The following is an 18,376-nucleotide window of genomic DNA, read 5'->3' as shown; positions in this document are numbered from 1 at the left end:
AATGTTACCCTTTTAGTCATTTTATGGGGATGAAGATTTTGAATACATGTTTTAAATGTGAGTCCATTGTATTTATATTACCACCCCAAAATAAAAATTATTTCACTAAATTACTTAACAGATCCCACACTGGTTATGTGATAACATATACTGATAAATCATTTCACCTATGGAGAATTAGGATAGATCTTGGGTCACATGAAAAAACACAGTGACTATTTTAACCTAGAATTTATATAATCTAGCCCAAATACTTTAGGGAATTTATTTCCACTGTCAAAACTTTTTCCTTCTCTCTTTTTCTATTTCTCTTTCCCATTCTCTCTCTTTCTAGGAAAATAAACACAATGTGTATATGCTTAAAATAAGAGAATCTGTAAGTAACATGAACTGTTAAAAAAAACACAAAACACTAAAATGTGTTCTCTAAGTCATTCTTCATAAAAGTTGTATAAACAACACAGAATATTGCAAATGAATTAAAATTAAAAAATACTAGTAAAGACTTCAATATGATCAAGTGTTTGTTTAAAAAATATTTTTTAAAAAGCTTAAATAAGCCCTCTCACACACATAAAATACCATATTTTACTAAGATTTTAAAAATTGTGTTTTGTTTCTTTGTTTCTTTGAAAAAAGGTGTTTCTAGGGCTGATTTCACTCTCTTAATTGGCAATCTAAAATTCATTCATTCACTCACTCAGCAATGTTAGAGTATATTCCATGAACCACTACCGTTAGGTTCTGGGAATAAAATTTCAAGAAACAAAATCTTAGGATTCTGCAAACTACATAAATCAAAGTACTATTCATTTAATAAAAGGAGTATAAAAAGAGGTGGTTCTCAAATCCAAGGTTTTTGGACAATGATCTCTCTTTATTGGATACCTTGTTCTATACTGCCGCTTCTCACTGGCACCTGTGGTAGCTGCCGGCCCCTCCGATTGCTGAAGGATGTGTCTGCAGGAGGAGGATGGGTCGGACTTGCTTGTCTGTGCATTCTGTGGGCAAAGAACAAAGGGGGGAATGAAATGGTGAAATTCCAAGAGGGCCTGACAAATACCTTCCCTTCATCCTATTACTATTAAAATAGACATAAACCTCCTAACTCAGCTTTTGGAAACAAAATCAAATGTTTTTGATGGTATGTGTAAAAGAAATATTATAAAAAGTGACTAAAAGAGACAGGGATAATGTCTGTCACACACAGTTCTGCATAATGAATTTCTGAATTGAGTACAATTAGACTCCCTTCTATGAATTAACTTTCTATGAAACTGTGGCTTTCCATTAAGTTATCCATTTTTGGTGGTGCTGAACCAAATAATATATTGACTTACAGCCTCTGAACTCTATCATTGTGGATAAATTAGTTAAGAAAGGCTGTTGCCTAAATTGCTACAATTAAGTTACTGAATGTTTATATCTAGAATTATTTGTAAGTGATAAGAATAGTTCTAGCTGTAGACTTTTATAAATTACCATTCACTTGTTATTTATTTTTAAATAGGAAAAATCTTGACAGATATTAAAAAAAAATAACCTTAAGTACATGTTATAAAATATACTGGTGGAATGGTCAAAATTACAAATATAAATTTGAGAAGTGTGCAGATACATTACTACAGCACATGAGTAAGCTGACCTCCATCTGCTGGCATTCAAAAATTTTTTTAAACTAAAGAACTTTAAAATGCTCTTAAGATTTTATTGAACACATAAAAAAAATTTTTTTTTAATTTCTCTTATACTTTTTAAAGAAAATACACATTTAATTCTCCAGGTAATTTCTCATAAAGAATTTCACATAATTAAAAAAAAATATATATATATATGAATATGCCACAAACAGATGGAAGGACATAACACAGTCAAATTTAATTTTCAATGATAGCTAATTGGCAGGAGCTATAGACTACTACCAGCACAGTGAAGATAGATGCAAGTAATAGAGGATGTGGGAGAGGTTTAAGTGCCACAAAGAAAGGATTAAAAAATTATGGTGTCATAATGAGTGAAAGCATCAAGTGCTCAGGAAGGTACAACACCACACCAACACCCGGAGGCAGAACATGAATGCTGGGCTGGACACTGAATAGCGACCTTGTCAGAAGCGGAGAAGGTGGCGCCGACCCTCCAGGGGCAAGGTGGTGGGTAGAACACAGTGTTCTGACACTAGAGTGCTCACTCGACCTTGAGCGAGCGGGATGTTTTCCCCTAAGGACTGGCTGATCAGTCGCTCTTAGGGCTGCGTATCCCCTTCTAGAAAGGCATGGTGGGAGAACCCTAAAACATTAGGGCCAAAAAAGATCTTCAGTCAGCAGGTTCACATTAAGTTTGATACCAACACATTCGTCCAAGGAAAACCTGGTTACTCTTACAAGGCAGCGACTTTAAAAACCAGAAGAAACCCATCATCATGCAATCACTGAAACGGAATTAAAACGAAATGGACAAGTAACTGCAGCTATGCATGCCATGTGGTCTTCAGAGGGCTAATCCAGAATCCTCCAATGTAACAAATCTCTTGTTAAGTTGTACAAGGGCAGAGACTTCTGTCTCTTGTTTTTTATTGAGCTCTATCTCTAGTACCTAGAATACAGCTGTACAGCAAGCAAGAGCTCAATAAAGATAACCTGACTGAATGAATAAATACAATTAGAGTCATGAATATAGGAATACTTTAAGCATATGCCTTCAAGAAGAAACAGCACACTGTAAGACTCTGTATTTACAATGTTCATAAGTTTACTCTGCAATAGGAAGTCTATTCCAAGTAGGCTGCAAAAAGGAAGATATCTTCTGAGGTTAACTTAAGCAGACCAACAAATTAAAATGATACAGTAAGGAGAAAGTTTCATTATTGAACTGACTAAATACAAATGGCTGATGTATGGATAATAACATGTCTTCTAAGATTAAAAATAAGTCTGAAAAGATATTTGTCCATATATTGACAGTTATCTTAATATAGGGTTCAAAATTATTATGAAATCAATTTACGAATTAAGGATTAAAAATTAAAAACTGATGTATGTGTATCTTGTTTAAAATATATACATGCTTTTGCCTTTTTAAATCATTTGCAGTTTGTATTTTAAATAAATGCATGTTTATGTACCCAATCTGTATTATTTTTTACAGTGACAGAAGCAAAGAAATAATACCTCATCATTTCTACAACAATGCTGTAAAATTCACTTATCAAGTGATTTGAAGTATGAGAGTAAAAAATACATACTGCTCACTGGAAATATATTATTGTTTTATTCAAGTTGTATTCAGATTGACAATTTTTCTTTTAGATAAAATGATTTTCACAGCTGTAATTACTTTACCACAGGGTTATCTCCCCTATTATAGAACAAAAAAATGGGAAAATGTCAGATTCTAGGGGACAATAAGGTACAACTTAGATCTGTAATAATGTGCATTTTTATCTTCTTGACCTATAGATAGATGCTTCATCAGACCCTACTGCAAATCCTGAAACCTGGACTGTTGTCTCAATTTCCAAATTAAAAGAAAAAAGAACTAACTATACATACTAAGATTGTTCATTTATTCTAAATAGACTTTTCACATTAACTTAACTCTATAGAATTACTTTATATGGAAAGGATTACATGATCAAATCCTTTCTATTGGTAAAGAATGAGTTTTTATCTATTACACTTTAAAAACCATGGTCATGAGAATAAACTTCAAGCAATCTTTGCTCAAAATACACTTTCTTAGTGTAGTCTGAAAATCGAGTAACACAGTTTTCACCCTAGTATTGAGAAATTTCATTTCAAATTCACTAAAATCTTGCTTCATTCCTTAATGCAATTTGTAAGCATTAAAAGAACTACTTAAATGTGACTTGAAATGTGAAAACTTTAGGTGGCTCTTATATGGCACCAAACTAAATGGCAAAGATATAAAAAGCAATTCTGGAGCAGATAAATGGTTTTCTAGGTCAGTATTATACCGATCAAGACTACATGACTTAGTGTTCCCATCTCCAAAGTCATGAGCTTGCAGTGTCTGAGCACAGCTTGTAGTGTTTACGGTCCATCATTTCGCACAAGATCTGTTTTTTCTTTGACATGAACTAAAAGTCCCTCAGTGACAAAGCAGTCCCTGCTGCCAGCCAAACTGTAATGAGTATGAAAGCGTAGACCAAAGGGGCAGTGTCAAAAACCACTTTGCCTGAGGAAGAGAGAGGTAAGTGCCAGAAAGTCTGAATTGTAGGAAAGGAAACTGAGGAGAGTAAATGAAAATGCAGAACTTAAGAGAAGAGCAAGGTTTGGAAATGAGAGATAATGGAACCAAGTATAATTCATTTTAGATGAAAGGAAAGGAGAATTAATCAAGAGATTCTGAGGTACAGAAGTGAAATGCTGACAAAACCCAGGCTATTGAGCCTTGATATTTCAATGAAATGGGATGTGCTAAGAACGTAGGGATGCATGAATGGAAGAAATTAGGAACAACCATATTAGAGAATGGAACAGGGAGTGCATGAGGGATGAGGAAAATGATGGTAACAACTTTTCTTTACTGAGCATCAATAGGGAACCATCTATACATGCCAGGCACTGCATGTATGTGTGTGTGTGCATGCATGCACACATACATACACATGTATGTTCTTCTTTTGATATTCTCATAACAGTTCTGAGAAGTGTCATTATTCCTACTTTATAGACAGAAAAACTGAGGATCATAGAGTGCCTTGTAAAAAGATAAAGAGCTAACATGTGGTAAAGACAGGATCCACACAGATCCACTGAGTGCCAATACTTGCTCCCTTTTCTGCCTATTGAGATAGGTTTGTTATATCACATTATGAGAAATGGCAAACCCTTGGATATATTGTTAATCTTATAAAACAAAACATAAATATATATCCAAATATCAACTTGTTTGACAAGGTTTAACAGAATTGTCTCCTGAGAGTTTACAGGAACAAAAGGTGAAATGGCATTTAATGAATACCTACTCTGCTATATAGATCTATAAATAACTCATAATTTTTAAGCAAAAAATAAGTCTTCTAGAGAAAAACTCCAATTCAAACCTAAGTATATCTCAAGCTAGTTCACCATCTCCAAATGCATATCTAAATATTTACCACTTAGTACAATCTGTGCCTACTCTCTTCACCTAAGACTAGGGTTTTGACTTGAACTTAAGTAAAACACATTTCTCACCAAAACCTGAGGTTGTCAGTCAGACATTTCTATTGTTGCAAATGGTCTTGCAGTAAATTTCTTCACTGCAGCTTAATAATATAATTCTGTTTTTTTTTTTAATGACTTGTTACGGGATGGACATGCACGTGGTATTTAAGGTCAACAGTTCAAAATGGTTCCTCTTGTAATGGTCATTACAGGCCTATACAGTCCCTTTCTAATAGCCCCAGTACAACATTGTATATACAACCAATTCTAAATACTAGTCCTGACAAATTATCCCCCAGGTAGGTTGCAGAGTATAGGTTCTACAAGAAGAAAAGTCACTAGGGTAGAAATGAGAAATGGTGCTAGCAGGTCATATAGCTGAATTCATATGAGAGTTAAGAGTCAGACTTTTATCTTACTAAGGAACTTCCCAAGAGAATCTGAAGCACTGCTTTCAATGGCTAGGCACAAAAGTCAGACATCAGTTCTGTTTATATTCTGTCTATAACTGGTCACCATCTTTCAAAGTATTTTCTTATAAGACTATTACTCATAAGGCCAAATTTGTTAAGGCCAAAAAGGGCCTTCAAAACTGATGACCATTAAATAGCAAATTTTGCCAGGAGCCAAGGTGTGGCTGTGTGGTATGAATCCTTTGTGTATGCTGTTAGCTTCCCAAAGGCCAAGAATCAATTCCCAAGGCATTCATACTGTGACCTCAATTCACCTGAGGTTAGATGTCAACTCAAGGCATCTTCTAAAGAACTGAGAGCTGACACAAACCTAGAAAATCCAGGCAATTCTTCTTTTGTAACTAATTATTCTGCTCACTTGAGATATGATATATACTCTAATAAAAGTCAATGGAGAGCTTTAATTATAATAAAACAAATATGCACACTTAAAAGGTTTGAGTTTTCTACATTAAAACCTACTAGCAAAGTATATAAAGCAAGAGTAATATGAATATGGTCCTTAAGCAGCAAACATTTGAGACTGGGGAAATCAATCACATTCTTGCTATTCTTTTTGGAAGGAAGGAGGATTTGTATTTATTTACAGGTATTTTCAGTGTTGTAGAAGAAAATGCTCAAATATTACTCATTTGTAGTTAAATACCATCAGTTGATTCTAGAATCATCTAGCATTTTGTAAAACAGTATCCTATTGTCAAAGACTTCCTCATTGATATATCCTACTACAGAACTGCACACAGTAGTCACTCAACTAGTAACTGTTAAGTGAATTTAAAAAAGCCTGAACAAAATAAAAATAAGACTCTGAGGAAAAATTTCAATCATGTCAAAAATAATTGAAATTATGTCTGTCTGTGAGGCAGGGGTCAGTGAATGACAGTTAAAGATTAAAAATTTGCCTAAGGAATTTAAGTCACTTATAATGCTAGTTAAGAAACTGCAGTTAACTGAGATGACATTAAATAATATGTAAATAGAAACATAATCAGTACTGTTTCATTGCAGTCTGTCTATCTACCTATCTATCTGAAGTGCTAGAGCTTTGTACTTCTTTCCTTTCTCGAAGCCTAGCTCCTTTGTAAAATTTAATTTCTACTCAACACTGTTCTGAATTCTCTAAATCCTTGTTCCATTGGGAATTAGATTCCTTAAATAGTCAGCATTTCCATAGATATTAACTAGGAAAAAACCCCATACTCCCGTTATTCACATTCCTTGATGTAACTAATACCTATTCACACTTATAATCTCAACTCAGAGGTAATATCTCCTGGGAAGCTTTCCTCTTTTGCTGTTCACTATTTTATTCTTTGAACTTAGCACATAGTTGGGCACATATCCTTTCAATGAATAACTAAATTGTACAGAGTCTATCTCAATCAAGCCTATTGTGACAGCTTAGCTGGTGTCTCACACTTGCCCTTGGATCTTTCAATCCACCTTACAAAATGCTGTTATAGTGTTCTATAATTCTGGAACTCAAAACCAATCATCTGTCTTTCAGCCTATCGATGGTTGATGGATGGATAAAACAGAAGTTGAGACTCTGTTAAATAGCACACAAGGGCATGTGCAACAAAACATCTAGGGATTTCTCCAGTTTTATTTTCATCACTCTCTCCCAGTTCCTGAAAGAATTCTCCCTCTCAAAATGTATACAAATCCCCCAAAATCAAGAGGAAATTTTAAGCCTCAGTGTTTCTCCCATTTTTTTTTTCTTTCTCATGGGCTATTCTCTTCACATCTACTTTTATGTATCTAGATTTCACTCAAGCAATACCTTTTATGAGATATTTCCTGTTCCCACTCCACATTTTCCCCTGTGTTCCCCCTGTATCTTATGCATACCTCTGTAGTAATAGCTACGACACTTTAATACATTCTTTCATTTACATCTGTGTCCCCCTGTATGTTCTCGATAATTTTTAGATGAATGAATAATATGTTAATGGGACATTTGGTGTTTTTTAACAGCTATGTAAAATAATGTGTTAATATCTTACACCTAAAAATAGCAAAAAAATCTGTAAAATTGGATAAATTGCAAAGAAAGGTCAGTAATTCCTTTAACTTTTACATTAACTCAGCAAGTATCTTTTATATACAAGTATAACTTAGACCTATTCACAGAAAAAAGATTTTTTTAAACATCGTTCAGATAAATAACACTCAAAATATTTGCATATCCTAAGTATTATGTTCATTGCTAACATTTAAATAATCTCAGAAACAAAATATTGATGTCCTAATATGTAAGTAGGAATGAGTACAGATTTAGTCCTCCTTAGTAATCAACATGATCACTATGAGAAATATACGAGATTTTTCTTAAACCCTAAGATTTAAGGGCCACCTTCAAATTACCCTTCTCTTGTTTTTTGAGGCCATTCCAATAGGCGAAGTTTATTTAAATGAATGTCTTTAAACACCACAATCTGTGCTTAAGAACCGATCATGTAAAATGAGAGAAGGCACCCTTGAATATATCAGCTGAAACAGAAGATGGCCACATAGCACAACACCAAGCCTACCTTTCTGCATCAGAGGCAGTGCCTTTCCTAGTCTGTTTTTGGATGCTAGATCTTTCAGACTTTCTGGAGTGCCTGTGGAATGAAATGTTAAAGAAATACAAAATATATGATGAATAGAGCTACAATAATATCATACAATGATAAAAGCAACAGGCATGAAAATGACAATTATCTTCTTTAAATGGTTTTGTCAGTCAATGCTTTTTAAAATAAAAACAAATGATAATAAATAAAAATAAAAATCAGAGTTGGTGCTGGGTGGAAGACACAAGTTGCCCAACAGGAGACACAAGAAGCTCCATTAGTCCAGGCAGGGTTGTTTGCAGTAAGGACTTAGTATGGGCCCCTGCTGAGCAACTTTGCCTCTCCTAATGAGTAAATAAACTCAGTGGGGAAATGTAGTGATGACAGATGTGATGACAGCAATGGTTTAGGTGCTGAAAGACCACAAAGGGATGACGTGCCCTCTATTTTACAAGTTGAAACATGGTGCTACAAAGATTTTTTTGTTATTCTTCTCTTGCAAAATATGAACTGAAGAAAAATACTATAGTGAAATATGCTTCACATCACTTTAAATCAAATATTAAAATTATTTCCAAATTGATCATAACTATGCTTTTGCGACCACGTAGCATCTTAAAAAGCTAATCACATATCACAAACCAAACTAATAAAGTTCCCAGTTTACTTTATGTTCCAGAAGTAAATATATGTACACTGAACATTTACAACTTGAAATGCATTTTCCCAAAGAAATGTTTATAGAGAGTGTACCTCCCTAAGCAGCAGTTTACGTATGCCTATTTGACCTAAAATGTGTCTAGCCTACTATATATTTGAAATAAATATAAAATATTATGGTCAAGAAACTTATTTTAAAAAATTCCAGAGAAACCATAAAAAGTAATTTGCACTTTAATCTTGATAATTATGTATTTTTATCACAATAGTTGAGTCTTTAAACTTATGCTTATTTTTCTTTCCTATTTCTTCCAACAACAGAGAAAACTGCCATTACTTATTAATGCCAGATAATCTGAGTGTATCCTATATGTCAAGCCCTGCTCTGAAGCCCACTAGAAACACACGTCAAAGTAAAAAGTCCACCTTCATGGTGTGTATAGACTTCTGGGGCTGTTCATCTCTCCCCATCTCTTTCTCTATTGCCAAAAACTGGGTTCACTGTGTTGTCCTTCCAATTCAGGGTTTCGGCTGTGTGTTCTTCAGCCTTCTGTTACTGTGACATCTCACTTCTGAGAGATGAAGAAAGGGTTTAAGCAGAGGGGGGAACCATTTCTCACTTACCACTTTCCTTTACTATTTGGAAAAGAGGATATACTGAAGGACAGCTCTATGCCAGGCACTGAGGGAGGCACTGACTTATTTAACCCTCACGACTTTCCTTTCAGAAAGTGTCATCTTCATTTCAAAGATGAGGAAATAGACTCAGGACAAGGCTACTCAGCCAGTAAGTAGTAGAGCTAGGATCAGAATGTAAGTATGTCTGGCCCCTAACCTGTTCTGTCATATACTGTCCAGCAAAGAGAAGGGAGGAAGTAGATTCTGATTATGCCCTTGGGGTACACTCTTGCTCCAGAAGGGAAGAAAGCACGAAATAGGGTACAGGCCTAGGAAAGCACTAAGAGATGACCTCTGATGTGAAAGGCATATCTCCGATATTCTTATTTACTTTGTTGATCCTGTGATCAGGAGAGGTTGATAGTAGTGTGTAGAAGACTAGAGAAGTATGTGGCATGTGCCCAAAATCAATGTGAGATGGTTGTTGGGAAGGAAAGCTTGTTCCTAAGGCAAAGGGAAGGGAGGCATATATATAGCAGGAGCTACTGCAGGCCCAGTAGATATCTGAGCTCAAAATAAAAAGAAATATACCATTATGGGAAATTTATGCATTGTTCTAAGAATGCTCAGGGACTGGGAGGACAAGTGTTCCTTTTCTCATATTCAGCAGAAAGCAGAATGAGAGTACAGAGTTTTAGGCCAATTCATGAAACTCATTGCCATAAAGGTTTTCATTCCTTCACTTATTTATTCATTCAACAAATATTTGCTGGACATGTGTATATGCCAGACACTGCTAGTTGTCTGTGAACACATGCCTGTGAACACACACATATACACAGAAGATTTCTGCCTTCAAGTAATTGACATGTTATCTGTAGGAGACAAGCAATAAGCAACAACAACAAAAAGCCCACAAATAAATTACATGGCATATGAGAAGGTGACAAATGCTAACAACAACAACAAGTCCACTGGGGCAAGCAGGATCAGAAATGTGTGTGAGGGAGGGGCTTGGGGGCAGATGCAGATGGCCATTTTAAGTAAGGTGATCAGGGAAGGAGTCCTTGAATTGGTAACCTAAGATCAGGAGGGAGTTAGACCTGTTATATATCTAAGGAAAATGTATCCCAGGAAAATGAAACAGCAAGTACAGGGGCCCTAAGGCAAGTTTGTGCCTGGTATGTCCAAGCAAAGTAAGGAGACCAGAAAGAAAATTGTTGGAGAGGGAAGAGTCAGATGGCCAAGTTTGGCCATGAGGGGGGTGGTGGTGAGGGACGTGTAGAATCTGGTAGACTTTTGTACAAACTTTTTACCCCTGCACAACAAAAGGGTTATAGCATCTTTCAGAACTTGTCTGCTTTTGTTTCTATCCCTACTAATTTCTATTAATCTTTCTGGACCCCACTGAGATTTTACTTCTGTAAAACTTTCAAGTCTTCCTCTTCTGATCCCTATAATATATCTGTATTCTAGACTGATTATCACAGCAATCCAAAATGATGGTGGCGATGACAACAATGATGATGATACCAATGACATCTAACATTTACTAAGAGTTTGCTGTATGCTGGCATGACTGCTTTACCGGAATTAACTCATCTGATCTCACAATCTAGTGAGGTAGGTACTACTCTTTTATCCCTTTTAAAAATAAAAAGATTGAGGCTTAGAGAGATTAAATAATTTTCTCTAACGCACAAAGTCATTAAATGTGAAAACACGAGGTCAAATGAGACTCCACAATCTCAAAAGCAGTGATCACATTGCGTCTGTGACATAAATAACTCTGGAACACAGTAGTTAAAAGCATGGACACTGGACTCGTACTGTCTGGGTTAAACTGTCTGTTTCTGTCTAGCTGGGTAATTTTAGTCAAGTTACTTAACCAATTTGTGCCTCAGTTTTTTGTTCTTACCTGTGAAGTGGAAATAATACTACCACATCGCAAGTTTGCTAACTCTAAATATTTCAACCTTACTATTTTTTATTATAGTCTTTGTTTGCAACATTACATAAAACAAGCATTTGTAGTAGTTTTAGCATTACTTAGAACTAGCTAGTGGTAAGTGCTATAAAAGTATTATTTAAACTGATAGTTACATATATTTGTTTCATGAAGGTGAAGAATTTTATTTATCTATAATAGTGCCAAACTCAGTCACTGTTCCGTAACTGGGTGACAAAAATTCATGCAGCGGTTCATACATCTAATTTTTTATATTTTTAACTCATTTGTCAAGAATGACCTTTTTTTTTTATCTCTCTCTAAATGCTATAGAAACTTGCTCTTATTGAAGATTCATCCTAAGATTTCTACAAAGGACAGGTTTTTATCATTCTTTTAACCATTTAAAAGGATCTTCAAATTGAGTTAACATACACATTAATTGTAATAATTCAGTATAAAGAATAGAGAAGAAAGTAGAAAATTCCAATGTCTTTTCCACTCCAAATCCCAAGTTACAACTATGAACACATTGCATATTTTAAACACAGCTTTTCTTAGAATAGAATCTTGCGACATGTGAAATGGGAAAGATAAGAACAATTCACGTACAGTTATGTACTATACTACTGAAACTGCTGATCATATAATCATAAATGGATCATAGTGAAATGAACCACATTCTACCTTACATTACTCTAAGTTCCTCGCAATCAGGAACGGTATCCATCTGAGTTATCACTGTAACGTCAACACCTAGCACATAGTAGCTGCTCATAGGTATTGAATGAATGGTTAAAAAAGTAATAATTTGAGTTTTACTCTGTAACTTGAGAGTCTAAAAAAGTAATTAGGGTTACAAAATTCATTTTATATAAAATCAAATAAATTTAGAAATAAAACTTTTCATGTTTTCTGGGCTTCAGTAAAATACAAAAATATCATAAAAATGCCATTTGGTTACTGCCTTATGCATAATGAACTGTCAGTCATTATTATTGGCCCAATATATGCATACAATGATACAACAAGGCAGCATAGACACAAGTGTAGTCTTCAAGGGACACTAGAATTCAGCTAGTCTACCTACAACTACATAAATTTACAGATGAGGAAACAGAGTCCCATAAGGTTTAAGTGACTAATCCAAGATAACAGAGGCTTTAGTAAGTTGGTGAGGACACCATCATGAGCTCATGTCCTTAGGTTCTCTGCCCATTCTGCTATCCAGTGGCTTGCATGGTTTAATGTTTACTGGAGGGACCCCTGGAGAGAAGTGAACAAAAAAGTTACAGTGCTTCTATGATGTCTTAATTATTTTGGGTTTTAACAAGTTTTGTTCTATTAAAAGTTTTTATCATTATTTTACTGTTCACAAAGAATGTTTCTTTGGTTTACACATGCAAGAATCAGAACTATTGAGCTTTCTCTTCACTTCAAAACTTAATACTTGTATGGTTTTGATCCTATAATTCTTAGTTCACAGGGCACAAGTGGAATTCTTTAAAAGTTATCAAACTAAATCCAAATGTAAGGTATGACAACAATTATTTTTAGAGCAAGAATAACGATCTGAAAAGGATCCAATGTTCCATATCCAGTGTTCTATATCCAATGTTCCTAATTAATCTAATTTCTTGAAGTTCCATTTTTATTATTCTATTAATTTAGGGGGCGCCTGGGTGGCGCAGTCGGTTGAGCGTCCGACTTCAGCCAGGTCACGATCTTGCGGTCCGTGAGTTCGAGCCCCGCGTCAGGCTCTGGGCTGATGGCTCGGAGCCTGGAGCCTGTTTCCGATTCTGTGTCTCCCTCTCTCTCTGCCCCTCCCCCATTCATGCTCTGTCTCTCTCTGTCCCAAAAATAAAAAAAAGAAAAAAAAAAAAATAAATGTGAAGATTCATAAAATGTACTAATGAAGAGAGGTAATGGTTAAAATCTATTTCTGTGCTATTTTCCTTTCCTCTTCAGTAACTAAACTCAATTAGAGCAATTTCCCAAAGACATTGGTAAATACAGCTTTTCTGAAGATATTACAATTCTATTAAAGTCTAATGTTAATAAAAAAAGTAATACTATTAAAGGTATTTTATAATAAAATGAAAATACAGTATGTTCTGTTTGGGAGAAAATGTAACAAAAATCTACCACATAATGTTTTAATTTAATTAGAATTAACACGGATATCATGAGTAAATATCTGTATATTTGCTGGCCAACGATCTACATGGCTTAATGTGGAAGGCAAATCCATCCCGTGACTCAAGATGTGACTCATCTTGTGTCTTCATAAGTTTAGGAAGAAAGTATTGTATGTGAATAGAATCTACTTAAATAAGAAATGTTCACACACAGTGAAGATAGCTGCATGCAGTTAAGATGCATGTACATTTTTTAAGTATTGATAGTTATATATATGACTATAGCCATTAAACGGACTTAAGTATTTTGGTGAATGAGTATATTTCACTCATTCAAATAAAGAACATCTTTGAAAAACACAGATAACAAAAGATGTTATGAAACAAATAAAAATGGTAAGTAATGTACTGAATTTATGAATGGTTCTACATTAACTCTGTATCACTGTGGTAACTGCTCTGAATTTCGGAAGTAAAAAAAAACAGATGATCTCTTCATTCCAGAAGATTCTCTTAAGGAAGAGAGAAGATTCATTCAGTTTGAATCAAAAGAAACCATGTGACACTTTTGGTCAAAGATTCCAACAGGCAAGTAGCTGCTACTAAGTGACAGGTGTGGGAAACTATACAAATAAGATTATTTGCAAAAGAAAAAGAACTTTAGCAACTTAGGAATTAATCTTAAACACAGCGGGATGCTTTACTTGTTCCAATAATTTACTTCTTTCCAATAATTTAAAGTCCTGGAAAATAGGGTCATTTCATCAAATATTTTTAGTATTTATTTAAGTCACACACCTTAAAAAAAATCCTTAAAGATACCATGTGTAATGATGCAAAAATATATTTAATCACATATTGGAATTGGTGACTTCAAATTAATAAAGGGTTAAAATACATGTCAAAATGTACCAAAAGGATATATTGCATTTTCCTGAAAAAGCATTTATACCAAGAATAGTTTAAAGTAGAATTAGTCAATAATAATTATGATTATTTATACTAGTCTTTCACATTTAAGAATTATTGATTCAGCTGTGAGCACTAAACTCAGAACCTTGATGCTTCAGGGGTTTATTAGAACGCATTTGTTTCTAACTTGTAACGCAAAAAAAATTTGATTAGTTTGAAGCCATAAATAGATGCAAATTTTATTAAGATTCATAAACAGAATTATGTACACAGATTGATAAAAGTTACTTTTTACATATTAAAATGATGCCATTTACTAAGAGGTATTTTGTTATTGGAGTGATTATTTCTTAAATGTGAACATTTTTAGTAATAAAACTGCAAGGAAATTTTCCCTACAATTTTATAGTCAGAACCATTCCTGGGGTTCCAAATCTATGTATTTTCTTTTTATCATTGTTTTAAATATTCTACAACTTCTAGGAAATTTTTCCAGATCTAGACAAACCTACTTCCATGTTAATTACAAATAAATCTATGATATAGCCTGAGATGACATCAAGACTGTTTGAAACTGAAATTAAATTGTGGAGAAAGGATACATTAAAAATTGTGTGTGTGCGTGAATGTGCATACATGCATGTATGTGTACATTTATGCTGTAAGAAATAAAGGGGCAGCTAAATGCTTTCCAACTTACTAGGGAACTGTCTTAAGCAAAATTTTTTGTATTACTGCTATAATCAAGTAGGACCCTGATACAGGACGTCCAAAGGCTGATTATATAAACTGTGACTGATTTTAGAATACTCTGTTAGTTACCAGTGACCTGGGGCAAAAGTCACCTGATGCCCAAAACATTATGGGCATTCATCATCTCCAGATTTGATGTTCTATTAACTTCATTTGGAAATTGGTAGAAACTTCTGAATAAATAAATAAAGCTGGTAAGAGGTAAGATGCAAGAGTTAAGTTTGCCAAATGACTGACATGGTTACCTATGAATTTAGCATCTGTTGATTTTGGTATTTCTCTATGGGCACATATTCCTATATTTTAATAAAAGTTTATTGTAAATAACTTTCTGTTCCCTATAGTAACAAGTAATAGTATCTAGCTATTTAAAAAATATTTCTGTTGGTTGAACATGGATCTTATTTACAAATCATCATAATAAAAAAATTTGTATTCAGAATTACATATTAGTAAAGGTTCCCATAGTAATCTTACCTAAAATGACCATTTCCATTCCTAAAACTACCCGTAAAGTTATATATACAATCTATTAAATCAAGTAACATAATTAATTCATATGTCATTAAGTGACATCTAATTTTCAACTAATTTTCATCTCATGTATATAAGAACTGAAACTATTGTTTGGATATCCATTTTGCTTAATCTATGTCCTGATAAACTTACATTTATATTCATTATAAAGACCATTATATTTAATTGTCCTATACTCAGTCAGTACATATGATGAAATCCACTGATTGATTTGTTTGGAATAAATTCAAAGGCTTTCCAGAATTGTGTTTTATAAAAAGAAATTCCAAGTTGCTTGAATGGCCAGAACTTTGCTTTTCTTATACATGCTGTGACGCTAGCCATAAGAATAGTGTGCACAGCAGGGCACAATAAATATCTGTTCAATGAATGAGTAGCAATGGGTGTAACCTTTGATTTAATTTATATGATTATTTTGTATCTTTTTTGAGACTACTTTAAATTTATAATAATTTTTAGATTGGATATTTTACTAATTTGTCTGCTCTCAGAAATTCTATCCTAGAAACCAGATAAGTAGCAGAAGGAATTAGTTTTAAATTTCAAATACTTTAAGTCATATTAAAAGGTAAATTTCTTAAAGATTAAAAGATGATAAAATATTCTTAAAGTCTTTATAAACTACTAGTTTGTGGTCCTTTCCAACATTTGTAAGATGACTTAATTTTTTCTGGGTGACAGGGCTTAGTTTTCTTTCCATTTGAAACCCTGAAGATATTTTGACTATTTACAGATATTGAAAAAAAAATTACATCACTCTTAAGTAAGACTGCAATTACTCTGCTATCACCACACATATTGGAAACAAATAAACAAAAGGAACCTCCTGTATATGCTTGCATGACTAGCTGTTCTGTTTTTGAGCTGCCAAACATACTTATCTATTTAATATATATTACCAATGTGTTGACTGAATTTCTACTTAAACTAGAAGAAACATATCCTAAATATCCAATAACCTTCTGTGACCAGTCAGAAAAAGATACCTAAAGATAAGGACTATATATGACAAACACCATAAAACAGGAGAACTGGGTTAACTACAACCGAGAAAGGTAACAAAGCATTTCTGACATATCAGCATGAAGTAGATTCAAAGCACTGATGCTATTTTTAAAAACCTACCTTGTAGACTGGCTCTAGCCCTTGGCAGTATTTGGTTTAAAAACACAATATTCATACGATTTATAAGAACCCATTATTCTACTTTCAATCAGATGTTTTTAATGTACCTCCAAACCTAAAATTATTATTAACAAATTTATGTAGTAAAAAAACAAGACAACTGAGATTAAACCACCAACCGATATAACAAAGAAAAGTCTGTCACAGATTTTAATAAATTTTAAAGCACCTGAAAATTTTTATTTATTCATGAATGTTTAAACAAAAACAATTATTTAAGTGTGTTTCTAGAAAATCAAAACACTGAAACAAATGCCCATTTAAAACAGAACTCTTCCGCTGGATCTGGCTTAGTTTGTCTAAACTATAGCATTTGCATGCCACTCTCATTTCAGGAAACACTCTGAGGTGTGTTATTAGAGGTGGATATGCAAAATATGTGGTTCTGGCTCCTGAAAGGAAGCATATCACAACCCACATTTCTTGGTCATCCTTCACTTGGTGGCCTAGAAGCCTGTTGAAGCCACTTGTTTGTGAGGAGGAGTTGGCTAGTACCTGTCATTCTCCGGAGATGCATGCTGGATTTGAATCCTGGGGCTAGGAGGTCGTCTCCTATCTAGGGAGGGGGACCATTTACCCCTGTTTGCCCAATGAACAAGACAGGAAAAAAACAGGACATTTAGTAACTTCTAACATAAAAGACTATATGGAACAACAGGACTGGAAAAGCACCGCAAAAAGGCAAAGGGTAGCTTCTTTGCTCCACAATTTACTCCTGATTTTGATAAGCCTTGGAAAGATAAATTATAATGTAAGGAAATAAATCTTGTTACCCTATAAGTGAACAGAGAAACAATTTACTTGGGAAGATGTTTGAAATCTATTATGTGTAATTGTTTTCTTTTAAACCGTGCTTGTGTGTGTATACACATCTGCACACACACATATATATAACTTTAAGTGAAAAAGATGCACCCTTAAGAATTTGGCTTATGTTTGAATAAAATAGGTTTAATAAGCTACCAATACTTAGTTGATACCAGGTGTTGAAATTACTGGATAAAGTGGCAAAGATGAGGTGTGTGAATTTAATACAAAGGAGAAACACAGTTTAGGTGAAAGAAAGAAAAATGCTCTTTAGTGTGGAAACAATGACATTAAGAAATAATTCATAGGAATGCTAACCAGTGAAATCTTAACAAATTTTCTTGGGGGAAACTGTAGCACTAATTACTGAAATTTAAAAATTGTGAGTAAAAAACACTGAGGGATAAAAGTGGGAAATATTACTTGTAAAAAATTTCTGCAAATCTTTATTTGCAAAAGTATCTCCCAATAGATTAAACAGTGGTTTTTTTATTTCTGTATTTACAATAATATTTTTTGTGAATAACAGTTAAATGAAAGTCTGAATCTTGGTTTATTCTTTGTTAAACTATTTTGAGATTCTGTCTGTGTATAACCACAAATTACAAACACCTAGTTG

The 18,376-nt window shown here is 33.9% G+C and overlaps 1 protein-coding gene across 44 annotated transcripts in view; it reads right to left on the bottom strand.

Annotated features, from left to right (window-relative positions):
* Positions 1-18,376, bottom strand: part of RIMS1 (regulating synaptic membrane exocytosis 1) — a 490,576-nt gene that overhangs the window by 123,347 nt on the left and 348,853 nt on the right. For 15 of the 44 annotated variants that reach the window (XM_078447085.2, XM_078447067.2, XM_078447080.2 and 12 more), the window contains 4 exons: positions 17,446-17,529; positions 8,176-8,247; positions 2,104-2,286; positions 889-1,001 (listed from right to left, as the gene is read on the bottom strand). In XM_078447085.2, the coding sequence (XP_078303211.1) occupies positions 889-1,001; positions 2,104-2,286; positions 8,176-8,247; positions 17,446-17,529 (452 nt within the window). The remainder of the gene's footprint in view (positions 1-888; positions 1,002-2,103; positions 2,287-8,175; positions 8,248-17,445; positions 17,530-18,376) is intronic. The other 29 variants (XM_060615899.3, XM_060615919.3, XM_078447079.2 and 26 more) reach the window with 4 other exon arrangements.

Source organism: Panthera onca, chromosome B2 (genome assembly GCF_046562875.1).
Source record: "Panthera onca isolate mPanOnc1 chromosome B2, mPanOnc1 haplotype 2, whole genome shotgun sequence".
Taxonomy (NCBI): Eukaryota; Metazoa; Chordata; class Mammalia; order Carnivora; family Felidae; genus Panthera; species Panthera onca.
This window is presented reverse-complemented; position numbering and strand designations above follow the sequence as displayed.